This window comes from Pelophylax lessonae (assembly GCF_965119305.1).
Source record: "Pelophylax lessonae genome assembly, chromosome: 12".
Lineage (NCBI taxonomy): Eukaryota > Metazoa > Chordata > Amphibia > Anura > Ranidae > Pelophylax > Pelophylax lessonae.
Genome location: NC_138779.1, coordinates 2,815,796 through 2,841,895, shown reverse-complemented (window position 1 = coordinate 2,841,895; position 26,100 = coordinate 2,815,796). Strand labels below are relative to the sequence as shown.

The following is a 26,100-nucleotide window of genomic DNA, read 5'->3' as shown; positions in this document are numbered from 1 at the left end:
TACTCATTGCTGAATTCAATACGAATATCATACAACAAAATGCCAACCATATCTGTGATCGTGTGTGCGAGGCATTATATATTGTAGGGCAGGGTTTCTCAACCAGGATTCCTCCTGAGGATGCTAGGGGTTCCTCCTGAGGTTGCTAGGGGTTCCTTCTAAGGTTGCTAAGGGTTCCTCCTGAGGTTGCTAGGGGTTCCTTCTGAGATTGCTAGGGGGGTTCCTCCTGAGGTTGCTAGGGGTTCCTTCTGAGGTTGCTAGGAGTTCCTTCTGAGGTTGCTAGGGGTTTCTTGAGCAATGGGCAATATTATTATTATATGTCCTGAAGAATATTACTAATAATAATAATACAAAAATAAATCCGTAATAATAATGCTAGGGGTTCCTTCTGAGATTGCTAGGGGTTCCTCCAGAGGTTGCTAGGGGTTCCTCCTGAGGTTGCTAGGGTTCCTACTGAGGTTGCTAGGGGTTCCTTTAGCGGTTGCTAGGGTTCCTCCTGAGGTTGCTAGGGGTTCCTTCTGAGTTTCCTAGGGTTCTTCCTAAGGTTGCTAGGGGTTCCTCCTGAGGTTGCTAGGGGTTCCTCCAGAGTTTGCTAGGGGTTCCTCCAGAGTTTGCTAGGGGTTCCTCCTGAGGTTGCTAGGGGTTCCTCCAGAGTTTGCTAGGGGTTCCTCCAGGATTTGCTAGGGGTTCCTCCTGAGGTTGCTAGGGGTTCCTTCTGAGGTTGCTAGGGGTTTCTCCTGAGTTTCCTAGGGTTCTTCCTAAGGTTGCTAGGGGTTCCTCCATAGGATGTTAGGGGTTCTTCCTGAGGTTGCTAGGGGTTCCTCCAACAGTTGCTAGGGTTCCTCCTGAGGTTGCTAGGGTTCCTCCTGAGGTTGCTAGGGGTTCTTCCAACAGTTGCTAGGGTTCCTCCTGAGGTTGCTAGGGTTCCTCCTGAGGTTGCTAGGGTTCTTCCTGAGGTTGCTAGGGGTTCCTCCAACAGTTGCTAGGGTTCCTCCTGAGGTTGCTAGGGGTTTCTCCTGAGTTTCCTAGGGTTCCTCCTTAGGTTGCTAGGGGTTCCTCCTGAGGTTGCTAGGGTTCTTCCTGAGGTTGCTAGGGGTTCCTCCAACAGTTGCTAGGGGTTCCTTCTGAGGTTGCAAGGGGTTCAAGTCCTACAACACGCCTCACATATATACACACGAGGTGTCGGGGGTCAGTGGTACGCGCTGTGGATTGACCAATCAGCTGTGAGCTTCTATCAGGACAATAGAAGGAGATCGGCTATAGGCTCGGAGTTATTATCCAGCAATGTACTTACCTGCATGGTTTCCAGGATTTCTTTATCGGGGACCTCCACCTGCGGACCCCGGAACCCCGGAGCTGTGTAGGCGGCTTGTATGATTTTGCTGCGGAATCTCTCAAACTGCAATAAGAAGGAAACAAATTACCAATCATCATCCAAACACCATCCAATCATCATCCAATCACCATCCAATCATTATCCAGTCATCATCCAATCACCATCCAATCACCATCCAATCATCATCCAGTCATCATCCAATCATTATCCAGTCATCATCCAATCACCATCCAGTCATCATCCAGTCATCATCCAATCATTATCCAGTCATCATCCAATCACCATCCAATCATCATCCAATCATCATCCAATCATCATCCAATCACCATCCAATCATCATCCAGTCATCATCCAATCATCATCCAATCACCATCCAATCATCATCCAATCATCATCCAATCATCATCCAGTCATCATCCAGTCATCATCCAATCATTATCCAGTTATCATCCAATCATCATCCAATCACCATCCAGTCATCATCCAGTCATCATCCAATCATTATCCAATCATCATCCAATCATCATCCAATCATCATCCAGTCATCATCCAATCACCATCCAATCATCATCCAATCATCATCCAATCATCATCCAATCATTATCCAATCATCATCCAATCATCATCCAGTCATCATCCAATCATCATCCAATCATCATCCAATCATCATCCAATCATCATCCAATCACCATCCAGTCATCATCCAATCACCATCCAATCATCATCCAATCATCATCCAGTCATCATCCAGTCATCATCCAATCACCATCCAATCATCATCCAGTCATCATCCAATCACCATCCAATCATTATCCAATCATTATCCAATCACCATCCAATCATCATCCAGTCATCATCCAATCACCATCCAATCATTATCCAATCATTATCCAATCATCATCCAATCATCATCCAATCATCATCCAGTCATCATCCAATCACCATCCAATCATCATCCAATCATCATCCAGTCATCATCCAATCACCATCCAATCATTATCCAATCATTATCCAATCACCATCCAATCATCATCCAGTCATCATCCAATCACCATCCAATCACCATCCAATCACCATCCAATCATTATCCAATCATCATCCAATCATCATCCAATATCTCCACTTTATATTATCTACTCATCCTTCTGCACTCTAATTGGTAGCCATGGTGATGAGGACTGTGGATGATGGGGTGATGGGATGATGGGATTAATATGGGAATGGGATTATGGGATGATGGGATTATGGGATGATGGGATTATGGGACGGTGGGGTGATGGGATGTGTAGTGTGTATAGAGCAAAGCACATGACTGCAATGAACAAACAGAAATGAGAGGGAAAAGGAGAGGTTTGGGAGCTCACAGAGAATGTTACATGGAGGCAGAAGATTACATTAGGAAAAAGTTTCATGAAAAGCCGAATACAGGACATTTCAGGACTTTACAGGACATTAATAAATGAGAATGGATTATTTATGGAGAATATTGATCTGTGTCACTTTAGGTCCGACCTCCGCACTACATTCTTCTTCCTGGGCAGTCATTTACTAAGAAGTCAGGATCTGCATGACAGTCCAGAATCAGGATGGTAATCCAGGATCAGGATGTGAAAGTCCAGGATCAGGATCCAGGATTAGGATGACAGCCCAGGATTAGGATGACAGTCAAGGATCAGGATCCAGGATCGGGAAGACAGTCCAGGATTAGGATTAGGATGACAGTCTGGGATCAGGATGACAGCCCAGGATCCAGGATCAGGATGACAGTCCAGGATTGGGATGACAGTCCAGGATCGGGATGACAGTCCAGGATTAGGATTAGGATGACAGTCTGGGATCAGGATGACAGCCCAGGATCCAGGATCAGGATGACAGTCCAGGATTGGGATGACAGTCCAGGATCGGGATGACAGTCCAGGATTGGGATGACAGTCCAGGATTAGGATGACAGCCCAGGATCAGGATGACAGTCCAGGATCGGGATGACAGTCCAGGATTAGGATGACAGCCCAGGATCAGGATGACAGTCCAGGATCGGGATGACAGTCCAGGATCGGGATGACAGCCCAGGATCAGGATGACAGTCCAGGATCGGGATGACAGTCCAGGATCGGGATGACAGTCCAGGATTAGGATGACAGCCCAGGATCAGGATGACAGTCTGGGTTGGGATGACAGTCTGGGATCAGGATGACAGCCCAGGATCCAGGATCAGGATGACAGTCCAGGATCGGGATGACAGTCCAGGATCGGGATGACAGCCCAGGATCAGGATGACAGTCCAGAATTGGGATGACAGTCCAGGATCGGGGTGACAGTCTGGGATCAGGATGACAATCCAGGATCGGGATGACAGTCCAGGGTAAGGATCCAGGATCAGGATGATATTCCAGGATTAGGATGACAGTCCAGGATCAGGATGACAGCCCAGGATCAGGATCCAGAATTAGGATGACAGTCCAGGGTAAGGATCCAGGATCAGGATGATAGTCCAGGATTAGGATGACAGTCCAGGATTAGGATGACAGTCCAGGATTAGGATGACAGTCCAGGATTAGGATGACAGTCCGGGATTAGGATGACAGTCCATTTTATTTATAAATTGCAGCTTCCATAGTTTAGTCCTGAGAGTTGTTCTGTGTATCTATAGCACCACCTTGTGGTTTATATTTCCATTGCAGTCATTAATTGTTGGAAAGTGATTTGAGCAAAAAAGTACAAAACTCGCCAGGAAAGTTACATTGTATCACATTATGTATCCATGGCACATTATTAAAGGGAACCCGTTGTGTCGGATATATGGGCGCCGATGCCACTATCTTATATCTGTGTCTGGCCATCATCCACATCCTCTGGCTTCATCCACAGACCCAGAACAAGCATGCAGGTCCGGAGTTCTGACTTTAGGCCTCGTGCACACGGGGGGCGTTTTTGAAGCTGCTTTTAGGAGCGTCAGACGTTTTTTATTTGCAGCTTTAAAACGCCCTCCATGTTATCTTATGGCCTCATTCACACACAGACGTTTTGCAGCTATAAGTGGCATAGGCCTTTTCAAGCTGCAAAAAAGCCGGGCCGGTGCGTTCTGAGGGTCGCGTTAGAGCTGTAAAAATGCCTGACGCCGCTAAAGACTGCTAAGCGTTCCTCATACAGCGTTAAGCCGCATCATAGGTTTTTTTTTTGTGTGAAAATCAATGGTTCCCTATGGGAGCCCATTGATTTAAATGGAAGTCACATCCAAGTCGGATCGGGATGATCCAACTTGTGCTCTGAGGAGCTTGAGGGGGAACTCCACGCCAAAATGGAAACAAAACGGCGTGGGGGTCCCCCCCCCCAGGTGCCAAACCAGGCCCTTCGGGTCTGGTATGGATTTTGAGGGGAACCCCATGCAAAAAGACAGTGTGGGGTCCCCCCCAATAATCCATATCAAACCCTTATCTGAGCATGCAGCCCGACAGGTCAGGAACGGGGAGGGGACAATCGAGCTGCCCCACCCCCTCATGGACCATACCAGGCCACACGCCCTAAACATGGGGGAGTGGGTGCTTTGGAGCAGGGGGGGCTCTGCATCCCCCACCCCAAAGCACCTTGTCCCCATGATGAGGAAAAGGGCCTCTTCCCGACAACCCTGGGCGGTGGATGTGGGGGTCTGCAGGCAGAGGGCTTATCGGAATCTGGATTCCCCCTGTAACAAGGGGGCCCCCCAGACCCCCTCCCTATGTGAATGAGTATGGGGTACATTGTACCCCTACCCATTCACCCCAAAAAATGCAGTGTATGTAAATAATGACAAGAGACGGTTTTGAGAAGTGTAAATGTGGACCCTTTTTCCCCCCGCATCAAAATCGTATTGCATGAGTGTGAACACCCATGCGGTGCGATTCTGTCAAACTCACTGCATTTTGTAATCTGTTTCGGGGTGTCCTTTATAGAATATTAAGCCCCCCTCCACATTGGACGGATTTGACATGTCAAATCGCATGCTAAATCAGAGCCTATTGCCGGCAACGCCCGAATTGGTGCAACCCTGACTTTGTGGCGCCGCACAGATTCCCAAAAGTAGTTTCTGCACTACTTTTGGCGACTTCAATAGGCATCTGTGCATGAACCCGTACAGATGTCTGTCAAATCACCCCCCCCCCCCCCCCCCCGAAGTTGCACTGACAGGCGAGTTTGGAATCGTGCGCGTTCAGCTGAATGGTTTCAAACCCACCCTCAGTGTGAACCGGTGCTGTTGCCGGCAATAGGCTCTGATTTGACATGCGATTCGACATGACAAATCGCATGCCAAATCAGCACATGTTCTATGAACGATACCCCCAAAACAGATTGCAAAATGCAGTGCGCTTGCCAGAATCGCATCGCATGGGTGTTCACACTCCTACAATGCGATTAGGTGTGGAGAAAAAAGTGTCCTACAACATTTTGGTGGAAATCGCATGGCGCAGACATCACATGTGATGAGCACAGGAATGCGGTGCGTTTTTGGTGCAAATCAAACTCACCCTGGACTGTAATGCCTCCAGGGTCACTCTCAGGTGTTGCTCCGACGTTTCCAGCTCTCCGGCTTTGCTCTCTATTTGGTTTTTCTCTCCTTCATTTTTCCTCACTTCTGTCTGCACCTCCAGGACCTCCCTCTGCAGCCTCTGAACGTCGCTCTTCAGCTCACCAATCAGATCGTTCCTCCGACTCACCTCCGATCTCAGCTCAGATACCAGCTGGAGAGGATAGAGATAAAACCTGTGAGTGCTGCACACTGATCCCTACCCATCCCTACCTATGTACATGGCGCCCTCATACTGATCCCTACCCATGTACATGGCGCCCTCATACTGATCCCTACCCATCCCTACATGGTGCCCTCTTACTGATCCCTACCCATGTACATGGTGCCCTCATACTGATCCCTACCCATGTACATGGCGCCCTCATACTGATCCCTACCCATGTACATGGTGCCCTCATACTGATCCCTACCCATGTACATGGCGCCCTCATACTGATCCCTACCCATGTACATGGCGCCCTCATACTGATCCCTACCCATGTACATGGCGCCCTCATACTGATCCCTACCCATCCCTACATGGTGCCCTCTTACTGATCCCTACCCATGTACATGGCTCCCTCATACTGATCCCTACCCATGTACATGGCACCCTCATACTGATCCCTACCCATCCCTACATGGTGCCCTCTTACTGATCCCTACCCATGTACATGGCGCCCTCATACTGATCCCTACCCATGTACATGGTGCCCTCATAGTGATCCCTACCCATGTACATGGTGCCCTCTTACTGATCCCTACCCATGTACATGGCTCCCTCATACTGATCCCTACCCATGTACATGGCGCCCTCATACTGATCCCTACCCATCCCTACATGGTGCCCTCTTACTGATCACTACCCATGTACATGGCGCCCTCATACTGATCCCTACCCATGTACATGGTGCCCTCATAGTGATCCCTACCCATGTACATGGTGCCCTCATACTGATCCCTACCCATGTACATGGCGCCCTCATACTGATCCCTACCAATGTACATGGTGCCCTCATACTGATCCCTACCCATGTACATGGCGCCCTCATACTGATCCCTACCCATCCCTACATGGTGCCCTCATACTGATCCCTACCCATCCTTACATGGCACCCTCATACTGATCCCTACCCATGTACATGGCGCCCTCATACTAATCTCTACCCATGTACTTATCATTTCTACATCCGCTACTAGTAGTCCCCATTATTTGCCCAATATGTTTATTTCCGGTGTCCGTCAGCTCCCTCTAGTGACCATAATGCACTCTTGAAATACCTCAATCAGGAAAGTACCGTATTATGGCCACTAGATGGAGCCGAGGATAATAGGAAATTAACACATTGGGGAAATTATGGGGATCACTCTTGGCGGGTGTATAAATGAGACATTTACACACCCGCCACAAGTAATCCCCATTAATTGCCTAATATGTTTATTTCCTATGATCCTCAGCGCCATCTAGTGGCCACAATGCAGTAAACCTGACACCCGTTATCACATATATTCTGGGGTGAATACGCCGTAAATGAAAATTCCAACAGGGAGAATCAGATTCCCGTTGTACCGACAGCAATAAGTGGGCGGGGCTGAGACTTGTAGTGATCTGATTGGCTGTCACAGTCAGTAAACCTCAGATGGACATAAAAGAAGATTTATCCGACTCTTGGACGGGTGAAATAATGATGGGGTTGTCACCTCTCTCAGGTTATAGTTCTCCTTCTCCATCGCCGCCATCATCTCTTCGTGTTTCCTTTCTTCCCGCATGCTGGAAAACTAAAAAAATAATGAATCGTTATTCTACAGATATCCCGAAATTTCCACCGCTGAAAATGATTGGCCGAAAAAAAGGGTTATCGCATTCTGCTTACAGAGAAAAAGGTGCCGATAATGGTGCAGAAAACGCACGGGTGGGTGCAATCCGATTCTAATGCGAACAAAAAAATGGGTCCTGCGCCAGTCTGGTGTGATTTGAGGTCATGGCTTAAATCGCACCTCAGTGACACCGCATGTAATTTGCAGCAGAAATCTGCTGCGATCCCTCTGTGCGAGTTACATGCGGTCTCCCGTACCGCAGCAGTGTGAACGCAGGCTCATTGTTAGATTAACCACACCCCCAAACAGACTGCAAAATTGCAGTGCGATTGCCAGAATCGCATCGCATGGGTGTTCACACACAGGAGGATCCCCCACACCCATGCGATGCGATTCATGTGCGGCAAAAAAAAGGTCCTGCACCATTTTGCTGCGGATGCAATGCGATTTCAGTCATACAAAATATATGGCTCTAATTGCACCACACAGACATTGCATATGATGTGATTGGTGCGATTCCTGTGTGAATCAGATGTGGTGTCTGTATCGCACAGTGTGACTCCAGGCTGACACCGCAGCGGAATCGCAACGGATCAGTGTGAAGACTTATTGTACATAGAATTTAAAGGGATGCATTTTTCTTGCGTTTTTCTTGGGTTCACACTTGTGCGTTACAGATGCCGCATGCGATTCGCACAGGAATCGCACCGCATTCCTTTGCACATCACATGCGATGTCTGTGCGGTGCGATTTGAGCCATACATGGCTCAAATCGCACTGTATCAGCACAAAAATGGTGCAGGTCCTTCTTTTTTTTCCCCGCACTGAATCGCACCCATGCAGTGCGGTTCTGGCAATCGCACCGTGTTTTGCGATTTTTTTTCGGGATGTCGTTAACCACTTGCCGACCGCCAGCAGTACATAAACTGCGGCAAGTCGACTCTATTGCATGAAATGACGCAGCTCTATGTTGTTTCGTATAATAGCCAGTGGGGGAGGGGGCGTGCACGCCAATTGTCCAGAGGGGGGAGCCAATCAGCAGGTCAGGCGGCTACGATGTCTGCCAGCCAACTGCGATCGCTCCCCATGGAGACACAATGGTGGTCTGCCGATGTACACAAGGCAGACCGCCATTCTGTCAGTGATGCACACAGGGATCCTCCGATTTAGGAACACGGATCTCTATGGTCATCCTGTGAGCCCATCCCCCTCCACAGTTAGAAATCCCCCCCTAGGGACACACAACCCTTTGATCGCCCCTGGTGTTACCCTCTTCCCTGCCAGTGTCATTAGTACAGTGACAGTGCATATTTTTAGCACTGATTACTGTAGTAATGTCACTGGTACCCCCAAAAGTGTCAAAAGTGTCAGTTAGGGGTCCCATCTGTCCACCGCAATGTCGCAGTCCCGCTAAAAATCGCAGATCACCGCCATTACTAGCAAAAAAATAAATAAAAATGACAAATCTTTCCCCTAGTTTGCAGATGTGATAACTCTTTCATAAACCAATCAAAATGCACTTATTGGGATTTTTTTTTAAATAAATTGGCCTAAAATGATGAAAAAATGTGACGTTTAAATTTTTTTTGGGAATGTTATATAACAGAAAGTGAAAATTATTTATTTATTTTTTTTTTCAGAATTGTCGCTCTTTTTTTGTTTATAGCACAAAAAATAAAAATCGCACAGGAGATCAAATACCGCCAAAAGAAATATCTGTTTGTGGGGGAAAAAAAGACAAATAAATAAATAAAGAGATAAAAATGGTACAAATCTTTCCCGTAGTTTGTAGATCCGATAAATTTTGCACAAACCAATCAATATACACTTATTGGGATTTTTTTTTTTTACCAAAAATATGTAGCAGAATACAAATTGTAATAAAATGATGAAGAAAACGGAAAATTTATATCAATACTTACCATAATTTTCCTTTCCTGATAGAACTCCATGGCAGCACACGTATGGGTAGGCTCCGCCTCCTCTCCTACCCTATAGGACCCCACTCCCATAAATTTTTGCTCCGAGCCAGGAGCCGTGTTCCATATATAGACTACTCCAGCAGATGGGAGGGAAATCCTGCTGTCATGGAGTTCTATCAGGAAAGGAAAATTACGGTAAGTATTGATATAAATTTTCCGTTTTCCTGACAGACTCCATGGCAGCACACGTATGGGAAATAACTAGCCATACACACCCGGGTGGGCAACTGCTGGTCAAACAGAAATAGGTTTCATTTGCACCGTCAACAGACAAAATTTTTAAACCAAAATCAACTGAGGATAAAGAAGCAGGTTCGACACAATAGTGTGACATGAAAGTGTTAATTGAGGACCATGAGGCCGCTCTGCAAATGACATCCGGTGCAACGTGAAGGGAAGCCGTCCATGACGTAGAAATCCCTCTGGTGGAATGAGCCGTCACCACCTCCGGAGGAGTCAGTCCCTTGGCTCTATATGCCCACTGGATGGTCTGAACTATCCAGCTAGAAATTGTTCTGGAAGAAGCCCTCTTGCCTCTGTTCTTTCCATAAAAGAGAACAAATAGATAGTCTGACTTGCGAAAGGAAGCTGTGAACTCCAAGTATGTTTGAAGGACTTCGCCCACATCCAACGGATGGGTACTCTGGTCATCTTGAGACTTGAATGTAGGTAAAACAATCTCTTGGTTGACATGGAAAACTGAGTTTACCTTCGGATTGGACCCTAGCATAGGGACCAGGACGACCCGATCAGGAAAAAATGTCAGAAAATGGTTCTTTGCAACCCAAGTCACTAATTTCAGAGACCCGTTTAGCCGATGTGATGGCTACTAAAAAGGCCGTCTTCATAGACAGATTCTTAAGGAAGAAGGAATCTCCATGTTCCAAAACTGTTGCTGAGAGGAACTCAAGGACTAGTGGAAGGTCCCATTTGGGGAACCTGGGTTTCCTGGGAGGTCTCATTCTTGACGCACCTCTGAAAAACTGCCGGACCAAAGGGTGTTTTGCCCATGAGGTCCCCGTGAAGGCAGAGATTGCTGAGATCTGTACTCTGAGAGAGCCAACCGCCAGAGATAGGTCTAAGCCTGTCTGGAGGAACCCCAGAATGTGATGAATTTTAGGATTAGTGATGGAATCAGACTCATTAGACATGTAATCCTCAAACTTAGACCAGATCCTCTCTTAGACTTTGTTGGTGCCCGGTCTCCTGGCACTCATCATTGTGGACATTGCCGCACTTGGACAGCCAAGAGCTTTTAGTCTTTCCCTCTCAAGGACCATGCCATGAGATGTAACTGCGCTGGGCATGGATGCAGCACTGGACCCTGAGATAGAAGGTCCGGCCTGAATGGCAGGGGAACAGGATCCCGAAAGCTCAGTTGGAACAATAGGGGAAACCAGGGCCTCCTTGGCCAAAATGGAAGAATTGCTATGACTTCTACCCTCTCTCTCCTGAGTCTCTGCAGGAACTTGAATATCACTGGGACCGGGGGAAAAGCATATGCTTTGTGGAACTTCCAGTGGTCTGTCAGAGCATCTACCCCGTAGGCTTGGGGATAACGCCATCTCGAGTAGAATTTCATCAGTTTGGCATTGTTTGGAGAGGCAAACAGGTCTACCTCCAGAAGAATCCCCAGAGAGATGACCCACTTGAAGGTTTCTGGATGAAGAGACCATTCGTTGTTGTCTAGATCGGTTCTTGACAGAAAATCTGCCTGAACGTTCTGGACTCCTGGAAGATAAGCAGCTGATAGATTGGAAAGATTCCGTTGGGCCCATGCCCTGATCGGTTTCACTTCTTCCAGAAGGGAGGAACTGCGGGTGCCCCCTTGCCTCTTGATATATGCGACTGCCGTCGTATTGTCTAGCCGTAGGGGGACCGAGGACCCTTTCACCAAGTGATGGAAAGCCTGGATGGCACGAAAAGCTGCCCGAAGCTCCAGGACATTTGAGACCAACCCAAGGGTGGGAAAGTTCCACCTGCCCTGGGCCACCTCTGACAGGCAGTGCGTGCCCCAGCCTGTCCGGCTGGCATCCGATGTTACAACGATCCAAGGAACTGGAACGATCGAATGACAATTCAGGAGGTTTTCCCGTTGTAACCACCAAAACAGACTCGCCCTCATAGAGGATGTTATCCGCACAGGAGTGTCTGGATTCCCGGAGCTCCATTGACGGAGAAATCCGATCTGAAAAGGCCTCATCCTCCACTGTGCCCATTTGACCATGGGGGCCGTGGAGACCATAGTCCCTATTATTTTTAGACACTGTGAGGCCCGAAGATAAGGGATTGACATTGCCGGTTGTATTCTGCTGCGGATCACCGGAATCTTCTCCACTGGAAGAGAGATGGTGCCTCTGGAGGTGTTGAAGAGTGCCCCCAGGAAGATCAAGGATTTTGTCGGATCCAGATGGCTTTTCTCCAGATTCAAGAGCCACCCGAATTCTTGAAGGGTGGAGATTACCCGAGACCTGTGTTGTAGAATCTGTGCTTGGTCTTGAGAAAGAAGAAGCAGATCGTCTAAGTAGTGGAACAGTCGGATCCCTTTCGATCTGATCAGGGCTACAATAGCCAGTAAGATCTTTGAAAAGACTCGAGGTGAGGTGGTAAGCCCGAAAGGGAGACAGGTAAACTGGAGATGCACTTGACCTACGGCAAAGCGAAGAAATTTTTGTAGTTCTGCGGCCCTAGGACATGGAAATAGGCATCTTTTAGATCTATGGAGATCATCCAATCTTCTGGTTGCACCACTTGGGGGATAGTGAAGAGTGTCTCCATCCTGAACCTCTCTTTCCTTATGAAAGAGTTTAGATGAGTCAGGTCTATGACCGGCCTCCAGGAACCGCTTTTCTTTAGCACCATGAATAGAGGTGAATAAAGGCCTTGAAACCTTTCTTCGGCCGGAACTGGGATGACAGCACCTTGAGAGATTAGGGAATCTACGTATGACAGAAGAATTGACTTCTTTTCTTCCACGCGAGGTAGAGCCGTAGGGATAAACCGCAGAATTGGAGTTTCTTCGAAAGACCAAACGTGACCATGAGACACGGTCTTGACGGTCCATTGGTCTGTAATCGAGGCTGCCCAAACGTGCGCAAACTGACGTAGACGAGCGCCTACTCGCAACGCTTGAGCAGGCCTGATATCAAAAAGACTTCGTGGTCTCCCGACCACTTGAAGGTGTCCCCTTGTTGAACTTCTGACCTGTAGGTTGAGATCTTTTCCAATTCTTTCTGAACTCACGCCCAGGCCTGTAAGAGCGGGCTTCTCTGGATCGATCCGAACTTGGTTTGTGCTGAAATCTTCTGCGGTCAAGCAAACGGCGATCTTGAGGGAGGAAACCTGATTTACCACCAGTGGCACGGGTAATGGCACTGTCCAGTTTGTTACCAAAAAGGGACGCACCCTCAAACGGAATCCTGCACCAAGCTTGTTTGGAAGCAGGATCGGCCAGCCAGGGACGTAACCACAAAGCACGTTTGGCCGTGACAGAAGAGAGCATGACCCGCGCCACCAGGCGAATGATATCAATGGAAGCCTCTCCCAAAAAGGCCGTTGCCAACTTTAGTTCATACACAGCCGAGTTTCTGGCTGCTTCCTCTGAGACACTTTGCAGTGTGGTCTCCACGTTATCTACCCAAGCCTCCATAGCTTTGGATGTGGCTGCTAAGGCCAGGGCTGGCTTGCAGGTCATACCAGCTAACAGATAGATCTTTTTGAGATCCGTATCAATTCGTCTATCCAGACCATCTTTAAATGAGACGGAATCCTCCAAAGGCAGGGTAACGTGTTTGACTAGCCTCATTAAGGCTGCGTCAATTGTAGGTGCCGAATCAAGATGTTTCACATTGTCGGTCTTAAAAGGATATTGTAACGCTCCTGCGTTTTACGTATGATGTGGATTTTCAGCTGCAGAAATATTCCACTTCAGTAGTCATGTAGAGAAACGCTGAGACACCATTCCCAACTCTCAATGACTCATCATGTGTGGATGATCTCAATTCAGCAAGTAAATACACACACTCAATAAGAGGTTTCCTAGAGTGACTTATGTATATAGTAACACAGTGATGATAGGCTGAAGAGACAGGTTGGGTAGAGATGGTAGATGACAGACACTTGAAAGGAAATGTTCTTGAAAGTAAGATAGTAGCAGATGGGATGCAGATAGGTTTAGCAATCATGTATGGTAGTAGATGACAGAGTAGCAGGTGGACATACAAGAGAGATCAACCCAGTGCAAGAACAGGTGGTAGTAGGCTCAAGAGCTAGCAATCTTAGATAATGCAGATGTAGTAATAGTCCTTAGTATGCAGAGCTAGATAGTGTAAGCTTTAGTATAAAGGTTATAGAGGTTTCCCCTGTGGGGTACTTATCACTAATAGCAATGTAGCAGAGGAGAGGTTCGGCAAGAGCGGATGATCCGGTAGCGGGATACAGGGATCAGCGCAGCGTGGTTCCGACAGCGAGGTATGCTTGCAAGCATGTGAGCTTCAAGACAGGTTAGCATCAAGGCACAAAGCAGTTTGAACGAACACATGTGAGTGAGAGCCGGCGATCTAAATAGCCATCCAGTCCGGCGCTCAGTGATGACAGCATCAGTCTTAAAGGTGTATGCGCACCTTACCAAAAGAGAATGGTGGGGCGCATACACTTATGAAAGAGTAATTAGGGTACCCAAAGGTACCAGAACATTACAGATATAACCTGGAAAACTTGGACGATAAGGAATTCTTTATTTCAACTCCTTGCCATTCGTCTGTAATGATTTCCTCCAGCTCACTCAGAAAAGGGAAATGATCCCGTTCTTTCTTGAGGTGTTTAAAGTATTTCTTCTGTTTTGCTGGGGAATCTGCTGGCTCTTCCCATTTTAACGCCTCTTTTACCGCTCTCACTAGCGGAGAGATCATGGCAAAATCAAAGCCTGAACTTTGGTCTTCTAGGTCATCCTCACTTTCAGAGAAATCCGAGAAGCGACTTGGCTGGGAAGTGCCTGGCTCTACATCTTCCCTCTGAGGGGGAACTGGAGTATCAGCTGCATGACCAGACAGCCGGCTGGGATCCCAATCCCTTAGGGATTCTTGCACGATCCGCCTGACCAGGGTTTCCACTGGTTGATCTGGGACCTGTTTTTCCTTGATTGCCCGAGAATAGCAGGCATCACACAAGGATCTATCCTCAGGGACTACAGCCCTACAACCCCAGCAAGATTTGCGTGCGGGGCGGTCAGTATGGCGGGAAGACCGGCTTGGACAATCTTCATGGCGCCTAGACCTAGACCTGGATCTACGGTGCCTGGATTTGGATGATGCATGGTGATGGCCTAAAGGTGATCTATCCTTTGATCCTGATGCAGGACGTTGGTCAGACCTAAATGGGCTGAAAAACAAAGGAAAGAAAGCTCAGGCTACAGTAAGCCAGCTGGCAGACAAGCGAGAGTTTAAAACCAAAAACTCACCTGTTGCGTGGGGACTGGCCACCGGGGGGCGGTGAGGTATCCATTGCAAATCACAGCGAGATAACCTGCAATAGGAAGGATGTAAGAACTCATTCAAGCAGGACTGACCCAGCACAGGACTTACCAAACACAGGCAGAGACACAGCGTGGGGAGGCCGCCGCAAAAGCCCACAGACATCCCAAGAATGACAGCTCCATCAGCTGTTTAAATTTCCGGGGAGCCGTAAGGCCACGCCCCCCCCGACGACGCCGCGTCATGGAGGACCGGAAATGGCGTGCGCTCATGCGCAGACCACTTGGAAACCAAGCCTCACACTGAACACCCAACTAGGATTCAGGAGGCAGGGGGAGGAGCCGAGATCGACGGTCTGGAACGCAGGAGCGCTCCAGCCGCCATACTAACCAGGAAGCAAAACGATACAAAATATAAAAGTAAGCAATACATTACCACCAACACCGACAGAAGGACCTGGAATGCTCCTCAACCGGAGACTGGCATGTGCATCAGGGCATAAGGGCCTCCCGCTAGTAGCAAGGACGTTTGGCCAAGCGATGCAGCCCACCTCTCAATCAGGATTTACGGCATCTTCCGGCATCATTTCAAATTGCCCGGGTCCACCCAGTAGTACTGAGATTGCTGGACTAAGGTAGAAAAGCATCATTCAGGAAAGCCACACGCCACCAGGTATGTAAGAAAACGCATCCTATAAGGTAAGACTTCTCTTGCGGAAGGAGGACAAAAAAGGAACACGGCTCCTGGCTCTGAGCAAAAATTTATGGGAGTGGGGTCCTATAGGGTAGGAGAGGAGGCGGAGCCTACCCATACGTGTGCTGCCATGGAGTCTGTCAGGAAATTTGATTTTGACATTTTTTTTTATTGGGAATGTCACTTGGCAGAATGTGAAAAATATTGTTGTTTTTTTTTCAGAATTGTCGCTCCTTTTTTGTTTATAGCGCAAAAAATAAAAATCGCACAGGTGATCAAATACCACCAAAAGAAAGCTCTGTTTGTGGGAAAAAAAGGACATCAATTTTATTTGGGTACAGCGTCACACGACCGCGCAATTGTCCGTTAAAATAATGCATTGCCAAATAGCAAAAAATGGCCTGGTCATTAAGGGGGGTAAAATCTTATAAACCAGAAGTGGTTAATGACCGGGCTATCTTTTGCGATTCGGCACTGCATTGCTTTAACTGACAATTGTGCGGTCGTGCGACGCTGTACCCAAATAAATTTAATGACCTTTTTTCCCCCACAAACAGAGCTTTCTTTTGGTGGTATTTGATCACCTGTGCGATTTTTATTTTTTGCGCTATAAACCAAAAAACAGCGACAATTCTGAAAAAAAAAAAAAAACAATATTTTTCACTTTCTGCTATATAACATTCCCAATAACAAAAATGTAAAAATCAAATTTCTTCATCATTTTATTCCAATTTGTATTCTGCTACATATTTGTAAAAAATAATCCCAATAAGTGTATATTGATTGGTTTGTGCAAAAGTTATCACGTCTACAAACTATGGGAAAGATTTATAGCATTTTTATCTATTTATTTATTTATTTGTCTTTTTTTCCCCACAAATAGTGAATTATTTTGGTGGTATTTGATCACCTGTGCGATTTTTATTTTTAAACAAAAAATGGAACCATAATTTTGAAAAAAAAAAAAACAATATTTTTTACTTTCTGCTATTAAACATCCATTAAAAAAAATAAAAAAAATTGAACTTGTAACATCCAATTTGTATTCTGCTACATATTTTTGGTAACAAAAATACTAATAAGCGTATATTATTATTATTATTATACAGGATTTATATAGCGCCAACAGTTTGCGCAGCGCTTAAAAAAATGAAGGCAGACATTACAGTTACACTACATTTTGGAACAAAAGGAATCAGAAGGCCCGGCTCGTTAGAGCTTACAATCTAAGGGAGGGTCAATTGATACAAAAGGCATTAGCTGTGGGGGATGGGCTGATGGAGCAAGTGAAACAATGTATTAGTAGCCGGATAGGCTTCTTTAAAGAGAAGGGTTTTCAGGGATGGTCTAAAGATGGGTAGGTTAGGGGACAGTCAGACAGATTGGGGTAGAGAGTTCCAAAAAATGGGAGAAGCTCTGGAGAAATCCTGGAGGCGCGCATGGGAAGAGGTGACAAGGGAGCTAGATTTGTGCAAAAGTTAATCGCATCTACAGAATATGGGATACGTTTATGGACTTTTTCTTTATTTTGTATTGTTTTTCCTAGTAATGGCGGCGATCAGCAATTTGTAGCAGGTCTGCGACATTGCGGTGCACAGATCTGACACTAACGTGGTGCCGTATCGCAAAAAAAAAAAAATGGCCTGGTCATGGGGGGGGGGGGGGGGGGGGGCTAATACCTTCCGGGGCTGAAGTACTTAATCTAACATTGACACCTGCTGCAGATCGCATGGACGCCATTCAATGCGGTGTGGGAAACGCACAGAATTCGCTGGGTTTCCCGCATGGCATTAGTGTGAAAAAGGACTCAAGGTGCCGATAATGGGCGACAATAAATTCATAGTCATTTACAAGTATTAATCAAAGATATAAATATAAATTTAATTTATATTAAATGTAATTTTATATATTATTGTTTTAATATAATACAATAATATATAAAAGCATTTATTTTAAAAAACTGTATTTTTATGGCCCGGACATCCTGAATTTTCGGCTTCGGCACTGAAATTTTCATTTTTGTGCACCTCGACAATATTCACATTAATAATAACAATCACAAATAAAATATGAATGGGTGCCGCCCTTTTATGTGAGATTCTGTTCAGCAAGTTTTGTGACGCTTAACAGCTTCCTGTGTCGCAACAACAACCCCGCCCCTTAATTAGCAACACCCCCAATGGGAGGATCCTTCCTGTGCTCCACCTTAACTCCTCCCCAGCCAGCTCCAAGTACCTGAAATATGTTAGCCGATCAGCGCACGGCTGTGCAACACCTTGTGATTGGATCACTGCGCCTTCTTTTTAGAAGAAGAGGCGAGGAATGGCGTTTAGAAAAGGAAATTAGAACGGATTCCATATTACCCAGTGAGGTCACAGCTTCGCCCCCGGTCTGTACCTTGTTGGACATGGCCTGCAGCTGCACTCCTCTCTCTATCAGCTCTCTCTGTAAATCTTCTTTTTCAGACTCTGATTTTCTGAGTTTGGATTGGTGGGAGGAGATCGTTCTCTGCAGAGAGGAAATGACGCCTGAGGAGATAAAGGAGATGACAATTATTGCTCCTGTGTGCGGCCACTCCTCCGTCTGAGCCTGACATGAACCCTCCCTGGTGACCAGAGCCAGGAGTGGGGAGGAGATCTCATTGTTGGAGTATAAAGGACATAAAAAGAAGGCATCTGACCCCGAAGGCTCCACTTTTGAGCGGATGCACGCTTTAACCACCTCCTTCCCGCGCTTATTCTCATACTTTGCTCCTACATGTAATAATCAACTTTTTTTTTTTGCTCCGCCTCCGTCTGAGTGTGAACTTTTTTTTTTTTTTAATATCTTAAATGTTGCTTTACTGTACCTTGTGAAATGTTATAATCCTTCTTGATGACCTCCAATTCCTCCTGAAGTTTCTGCAGTTCCAGATTTTTTTCCTCAGATTCATCCACAGATCCGACATTGTGCGTCTCCTCCTCTGGTTCAGCTGTGAAATCCGCAGTTTTTTCTGATACTTCATTCTCTCTATCTAATGTTTGTGCCGCGTTCTCATCGTCCTGAAGGATCTGCTGATTATTATTATTAATATTATTATTGATATTATTTTTCAGTAGCGATAACATTATGATAATATTATTATTATTTTTATATAGGATCTGCATTTACATTCATCCTGTGCGAACTGGGCAAAGGCCCAACAACATGTTTCGAAGCCGACGTCTCTTTTTCAAGCCACAGTGGCTTGAAAAAAAGCCGTCGGCTTCACAACATGTTGCCACCCCCCCATCACTTCCTGTTTCATCACTTCCTGTCCTGGCATGTGCTCCATCGATCCACACAAGCTGCTTCTTGCTTCCTGTCCTGAGGCTGCCTGGTCACCCTGGCTACCACACTCCACTCCTTGCAGCAGAAGCTCCATCTTGGGATCCTGGATGCCTCTTCCTGCCAGCTGCAGATGTAGCAATGACCCCGGTAAAGATAACATTATGATAATATTCTTAGTATTATTCAGTATCTGCATTTACGTTCATCCTGTGCGAACTGGAAAACATGTTTTGAAGCCAACACCTCTTTTTCAAGCCACTGTGGCTTGACAAAGAGGCATTGGCTTCTAAACATGTTGCCACCCCCTGACATCACCTACTGTTTCATCACTTCCTGTCCTGGCATTTGCTCCATCGATCCACACAAGCTGCTTCTTGCTTCCTGTCCTGAGGCTGCCCGGTCACCCTGGCTACCACACTCCACTCCTTGCAGCTGAAGCTCCATCTTGGGATCCTGGATGCCTCTTCCTGCCAGCTGCAGATGTAGCAATGACCCCGGTAAAGATAACATTATGATAATATTCTTAGTATTATTCAGTATCTGCATTTACGTTCATCCTGTGCGAACTGGAAAACATGTTTTGAAGCCAACACCTCTTTTTCAAGCCACTGTGGCTTGACAAAGAGGCATTGGCTTCTAAACATGTTGCCACCCCCTGACATCACCTACTGTTTCATCACTTCCTGTCCTGGCATTTGCTCCATCGATCCACACAAGCTGCTTCTTGCTTCCTGTCCTGAGGCTGCCCGGTCACCCTGGCTACCACACTCCACTCCTTGCAGCTGAAGCTCCATCTTGGGATCCTGGATACCTTCTCCTCTCACCTGCAGATGATGTACCAATGACTTCGCTAGGGATAACATTATGATAATATTATTATTATTAGTAGTATTATTCAGGATCTGAATTTACATTCATCCTGTGCGAACTGGGAAACATGTTTTGAAGCCGACACCTCTTTTTCAAGCCACAGTGGCTTGACAAAGAGGCATTGACTTCATAACATGTTGCCACCCCCCTGACATCACTTCCTGTCCTTGCATGTGCTCCAAAGAGCCACACGCGCTGCTTACTGCTTTCTGTCCTTAGGCTGCCTGGCCACCCTGTCTACCACACTCCACTCCTTGCAGCAGCAGCTCCATCTGGGGATCTTAGATGACTCCTCCTCTAGCTGCAGATGCACCAATGACTGCTTTCTATCCTTAGGCTGCCTGGTCACCTGGCTACCACACTCCACTCCTTGCAGCAGAAGCTCCATCTTGGGATCCTGGATACCTCCTCCTCTCAGCTGCAGATAATGTACCAATGACCTCACTAGGGATAACATTATGATAATATTCCTATTATTATTATTCAGGATCTGCATTCATCCTGTGCGAACTGGAAAACATGTTTTGAAGCCGACACCTCTTTTTCAAGCCACAGTGGCTTGACAAAGAGGCATTGACTTCATAACATGTTGCCACCCCCCTGACATCACTTCCTGTCCTTGCATGTGCTCCAAAGATCCACACGCGCTGCTTACTGCTTTCTGTCCTTAGGCTGCCTGGCCACCCTGTCTACCACACTCCACTCCTTGCAGCAGCAGCTCCATCTGGGGGTCTTAGATGACTCCTCCTCTAGCTACAGATGTACCAATGACCTCGATAGGGATAACATTATGATAATATTATTATTATTATTCAGGACCTGCATTTACAGTCATCCTGTGCGAATCGAGCAACATGTTTTGAAGCCGACGCCTTTTTTTCAAGCCACAGTGGCTAGACAAAGAGGCATCAGCTTCAAAACATGTTGCCACCCCCCCTGACATCACTTCCTGTACTTGCATCTGCTCCATAGATCCACATGCGCTGCTTACTGCTTTCTATCCTTAGGCTGCCTGGTAACCCTGGCTACCACACTTCACTCCTTGCAGCAGCAGCTCCATCTTGGGATCTTGAGATCAAGCCACAGTGGCTTGACAAAGAAGTAATGGCTTCAAAACATGTTGCCATCCCCCTGACATCACTTCCTGTTTCATCACTTTCTGTCCTTGCATGTGCTACCACACTCCACTCCTTGCAGCAGCAGCTCCATCTTGGGATCCTGAATGCCTCCTTCTCTCAGCTGCAGATGTACCAATGACCTCGGTAGAGATAACATGTTTTGAAGCCGACTCCTCTTTGTCAAGCCACAGTGGCTTGACAAAGAGGAATCGGGTTCAAAACATGTTGCCATACCCCTAAAATCACTTCCTGTTTCATCACTTCCTGTCCTTGCATGTGCTCCATAGATCCACACACGCTGCTTACAGCTTTCTATCTCTAGGCTGCCTTGGTCACCCTATATACCACACTCCACTTTTTGCAGCAGCAGCTCCATCTTGGGATCTTAGATGACTCCTCCTCTAGCTGCAGATGCACCAATGATTGCAATGCATGAGAACATCCACACACTGTGATTTGCCAATTATTGTGTGCTGTGTCCACCCCTCCACCTTGCTGCACTTAGATTGGCGCCCCCTTTCTGTCTCTCTACTGCAGGGGCCAACCAGACCATATCCAGTGTATCTATCGTGACAGTTTTCTTGGTGTCCTCCCCAGCCGGGAATCATTTTGAGAACCATGATAAGCATAATTTGTCTTATTTTATGTGAGTTGCTAATTGTCTTTCTTTTATAAATGTTTACACACCCACTACACTTAGTTTGTACACTTTGTTGTTTTTTTTTGTCTCTTTATCGCTTAGAGATCTCTTCAGTGTCTCAGAAGTGCTGCAATAAGTGTGCTGGATTGGATTCTTCAGCCATAGGATTTATTCTGAGGATTTGAACCACAATGTACATCAATGTAGTTTGTCTCAGCCCAGGCGGCACCCATTGCATCATATTGACAATTTTTATTACAGTAGTAAAATACCAAATTATGGAAACTAGATGGAGCTGGGGAGTAAAGGAAATACATCTGTCTTTGTAACAAGAAATGCATAATATCAGTTTTAGAGAACACTAGAGGGAATTAACAAAAAAAGTGGTTACATTTGTTTGACCATTGCCTTCAGGGCTCGTTTACAGTAGCAGTTGGAGGGAGGTAAAACCAAGCAGTTGATCAGGAATTATATTCTCTGTCACGCTTGGCAAGAACTACTGCCTGCCAAATGTGACCTATTCAAGTGAATGGGGCTGTGCTGCAACTGCACACAACACAGCGTGGTGGTCCATCATTTAGGGGGTTAAAATTGGTGGTGAGGAGGCGATACCACCTGCCAAATGCTTCTGAAGAGTGAACTGAATGCAATTTGCTCTTCAGAGAGCAAAGCAAGTGTAAACGAGGCCTTAGTGTTCCTAAATTTCCTACTCTTTACAGCTCCAACTAAAGGCCGTAACGCAGAATTTGACTCCTTTCCATCAGCGGCGGCGGGCGGCTTCTCCTCAGTCCTCCAGCGCGGCTTCTTCTCAGTCCCGGCAGTGCGTCTCCTCCAGTCCTCCTGCTCCCGCCTCCTCCTCGGCCAATGGCATGGGGTTTGCCTTGCGGCCAATCAGGAAGCGAGTATCGGACGCGCTTCCTGATTGGCCAGGAGGAGGATCGGTGTGACAATAGTGAATTTTCATTCGCTATTGTCACACAATGGGTGGGCTCGGGGCGTACTGCTCTGCGCCCTGGCTCCACCCTTTGCATCACCCTATTAGAGCCTCTGGCTCTAATCAGGTGATTTAAAAAAAAAACCCATTAAGCTCCATGCGTCCGGCGCCCCTGCATGCAGATTAGGGGGCCGGACGCATAGATAGGGGGCGGCGCCCCTGCAACCTCAATGCTTTCCATAATAAAACAAAATTCATTCAGAAGAGAAAAATAGCCCAAAGAACATTCATTTTTGCCCAATTCTCACAGGATGAATTTACATGAAGATTCCCTGCCATTTATTTTATTTTTTTATAAAGACTCCTTAGTATGCTGGTGGCCCCACCATAGACCGCGTGATCTATAAGCAGGTCATCTATTAGGTCTCCAGTTATGATCAGGAGCTGGCAGGATAGGCTCCCAATTATGTGATCATTGTGACAGCAAATTATAGTAGTCATGTGATCAGGAGGTCCATCCTGCCCCCGCTCCCCCACCTCTTCCCTAGGTGCATAGAGGGATGCTGCGGCTGGGCGGGAAGGGAGTTAAATCACCTTCAGCTCCAGTTGGGTTGCCAACAGATCTCAAGTCGTGCTGAAAGTGGACCTTACACCGCCTCACTGACCAGGACCACTTATTTAAGACCCAATCTAAAGTGATGGAAGAAAGTATGAAGTAAAACATTCTGGAATAAACTTGAATTAAATAATATACTTACCTTTCCCCGGTGTCCTCCTGCAGTACCTGGGTGAGGGTGACCTCATCCTCTTTCCAGCCAGACCTCCGAGAACATTAAGTAACCCAAATCTCACAAGAAGACGATCAACATCTTCTCAGGAGATCTGGGCCACCATGCATTCCATGGATCTTGTTGGCAAGAGGATGACATAACCCTCCAGCACCAGGGGCTGACTGGCAACTTTCGGCCCAGGAGGCAAGTACAAGCCAGAGGCCCATGGTGCAGAAACTCGGCCCCCCCACTCACTCTTCCTCTTCCTGGTTTCCTTTCTGACCCCCATTCCAGGCTGAAGCTCCACTCCAGGTACTCTCTACTCACCAGCTGAATCCATGTTCCCGACCTTGCCAACAGGGGGCAGTTGCTGGGAGCTGGGACAGCTTGGTCGGGGTTGGCCAGGGGAGGAGAGTCTCCAGTGGGGCATGGAACCGGCCTCTGCTCAGAAACAATTTACACCGTCCATGCTGGGGGGGGGGGGCTGCACTCTGTCCTTGTCTTCATCTCACACTCAGTAGGTCAGTGGTGGGGACTTTTTACTTCTCTTCACCAGGAATCCTTTAGGCATGTCTGTAGCAGAGGTGGTGCAGTCTTTTTACAGGGCATCAAAGCGGCCCGGGGGGGGCAATTTCCCCCCTGCCCCCTGGCCCAGTCTTTCCCTGTGCAGCACTACGGAAGTTGGGAGAGGTGAGTATATTATTTTTTTTCCTCCACAGGTTTTTTTTTTGCCGCTTTAGGCAGTGTTTAACCACTTGAAGACCGGGCATTTTTTTTTTTTTGCTAGAAAACTACCTAGAATCCGCAAACATTATATATTTATTTTTTAAAGCAGAGACCCTAGAGAATATAATATTAGAGTATCTAATATTAATTAGAGTATTAATAGAGTATTTTTCAGACGCAATTTTTGGGAAAAAATAAATTGTTTTGAATTTTAATGCTAACAAAAACAATGCATAACCCAAAATTTTGGTAAAATATAAAAGATGATGTCACAACGAGTAAATGGATATCAAACATGTCACGCTTTAAAATTACGCATGCCTGCGCAACAGCGATAAGCAACGTAAATTTTGCTATCCATAGGCAACTCTTTAAAAGCCTTTACAGGTTGCCGAGGAGGTCTGGTCATAGAACTACCGCCCATGATCTGACATTCACAGTGATACCTCACATGTGTGGGATGATTGCTGTTAGCATGTGTGTGGGACCGACGCACGCATTCACCTTTGCGCTCTAGCATGGGGGGGCACTTAAAGTTTATTTGATTTTTACATTGTTGCTTTCATTTTTTTTTTTAATTCTTTTTATTGCTGTAACAAGGAATGTAAACATCCTTGTGTCAGCAATAGGCAGATGACAGGTGCTCTTTATGGAGGGATCTGGGATCTTTAAGACCCCAAATCCCTCGTTTTACACTTGAAAGCATTCAAAACGCAAAGATCGGAATTTTTAAATAATTCCAATTTTCAAAAGATGGCGCCATTGACAGCCAGGTAAACCACAAGTGATGTGATGTCATCGCTTTCCGGTTACCATAATGGAGACCCGATCAAACTGATTCCACCTTTGCATGGTTCTCTGACTAGCCAGTGGGACGGGAGAGCCAGAGAGAGCCGCGGAAGACGACGGAGCGGGGGGGGGGGGGTCTAGTCAAATGACATGCTGGTACATGATTTGGCGGCAAATGATGGAGGGGGGCTCATTGAAGAAGTGGATCTTGCCTGAAGTCTATGGTCCCCCGGAAGCTTTCTGATAAACCCACCAAAGGTCCTCACTGGTAAGATTCCTGGTAAGGTTTCGGAGGTAGCAACAGCATCTCATTGGGGACTCAGACAGCAACAAAAATGAGTGGGGAAGAGGTAGAACCCCTGGCCTCTGCCATTGGGGGGGGGGGGGGAGGGCTCCTAAGTATTTATCCCTGCAACACCACAACAGGAAATGTGAGGAAGAGCGATCAATGGGGGAGGAAGGTTCAAGGAATAGCCTAGACAAAAGGAGAAAATATACAGTATATTATTATTATATAGGATTTATATGGCGCCGACAGTTTACGCAGCGCTTTACAACTTGAGGGTAGACAGTACAAATACAATACACTTTAATACAGGAGGAATCAGAGGGCCCTGTTCGTTAGAGCTTACAATCTAAGAGGGAGGGTCAAGAGATACAAGAGGTAATATCTGTGGGGGATGGGCTGATGGAGAAAATAAAAGTACAGTTGCTAGGTGGTTGCCAGATAAATCCAACAAAAAACTGGCAACTCTGTGCTTCTTCTTAAAAGATCCTTTATTAATGCACAACAACAGATACAATGTCCATTGATAAAACAAGGCATACAACGCTTGACACAGTGATCTCAATCTCAGCAAAAGCTTAAGATAAAAGTGAATCCATACGGACTATATGTAAATCAATGAATCACTCAATGAATGAAAGTTGTGCTTCTATCTCGGATTAGACAGAACGCTGGGGAGATGCGAACACTACGGACGTTGCCGGTCCCCTACCGGTTTCGTCATAGATTGACATCATCAGGGGACGCCTCCTGATGATGTTAATCTATGACGAAACTGGTAGGGGACTGGCAACGTCCGTAGTGTTCGCATCTCC

The 26,100-nt window shown here is 46.6% G+C and overlaps 1 protein-coding gene across 1 annotated transcript in view; it reads right to left on the bottom strand.

The window, feature by feature from the left end:
• LOC309567779 (coiled-coil domain-containing protein 27-like) overlaps positions 1-26,100 on the bottom strand; it is a 43,369-nt gene that overhangs the window by 5,510 nt on the left and 11,759 nt on the right. Inside the window, exons 6-10 of the mRNA XM_082273229.1 lie at positions 18,692-18,896; positions 18,241-18,371; positions 7,581-7,658; positions 5,839-6,051; positions 1,295-1,399 (exon numbers count right to left, since the gene is read on the bottom strand). Coding sequence (XP_082129355.1) covers positions 1,295-1,399; positions 5,839-6,051; positions 7,581-7,658; positions 18,241-18,371; positions 18,692-18,896 — 732 coding nt within the window. The remainder of the gene's footprint in view (positions 1-1,294; positions 1,400-5,838; positions 6,052-7,580; positions 7,659-18,240; positions 18,372-18,691; positions 18,897-26,100) is intronic.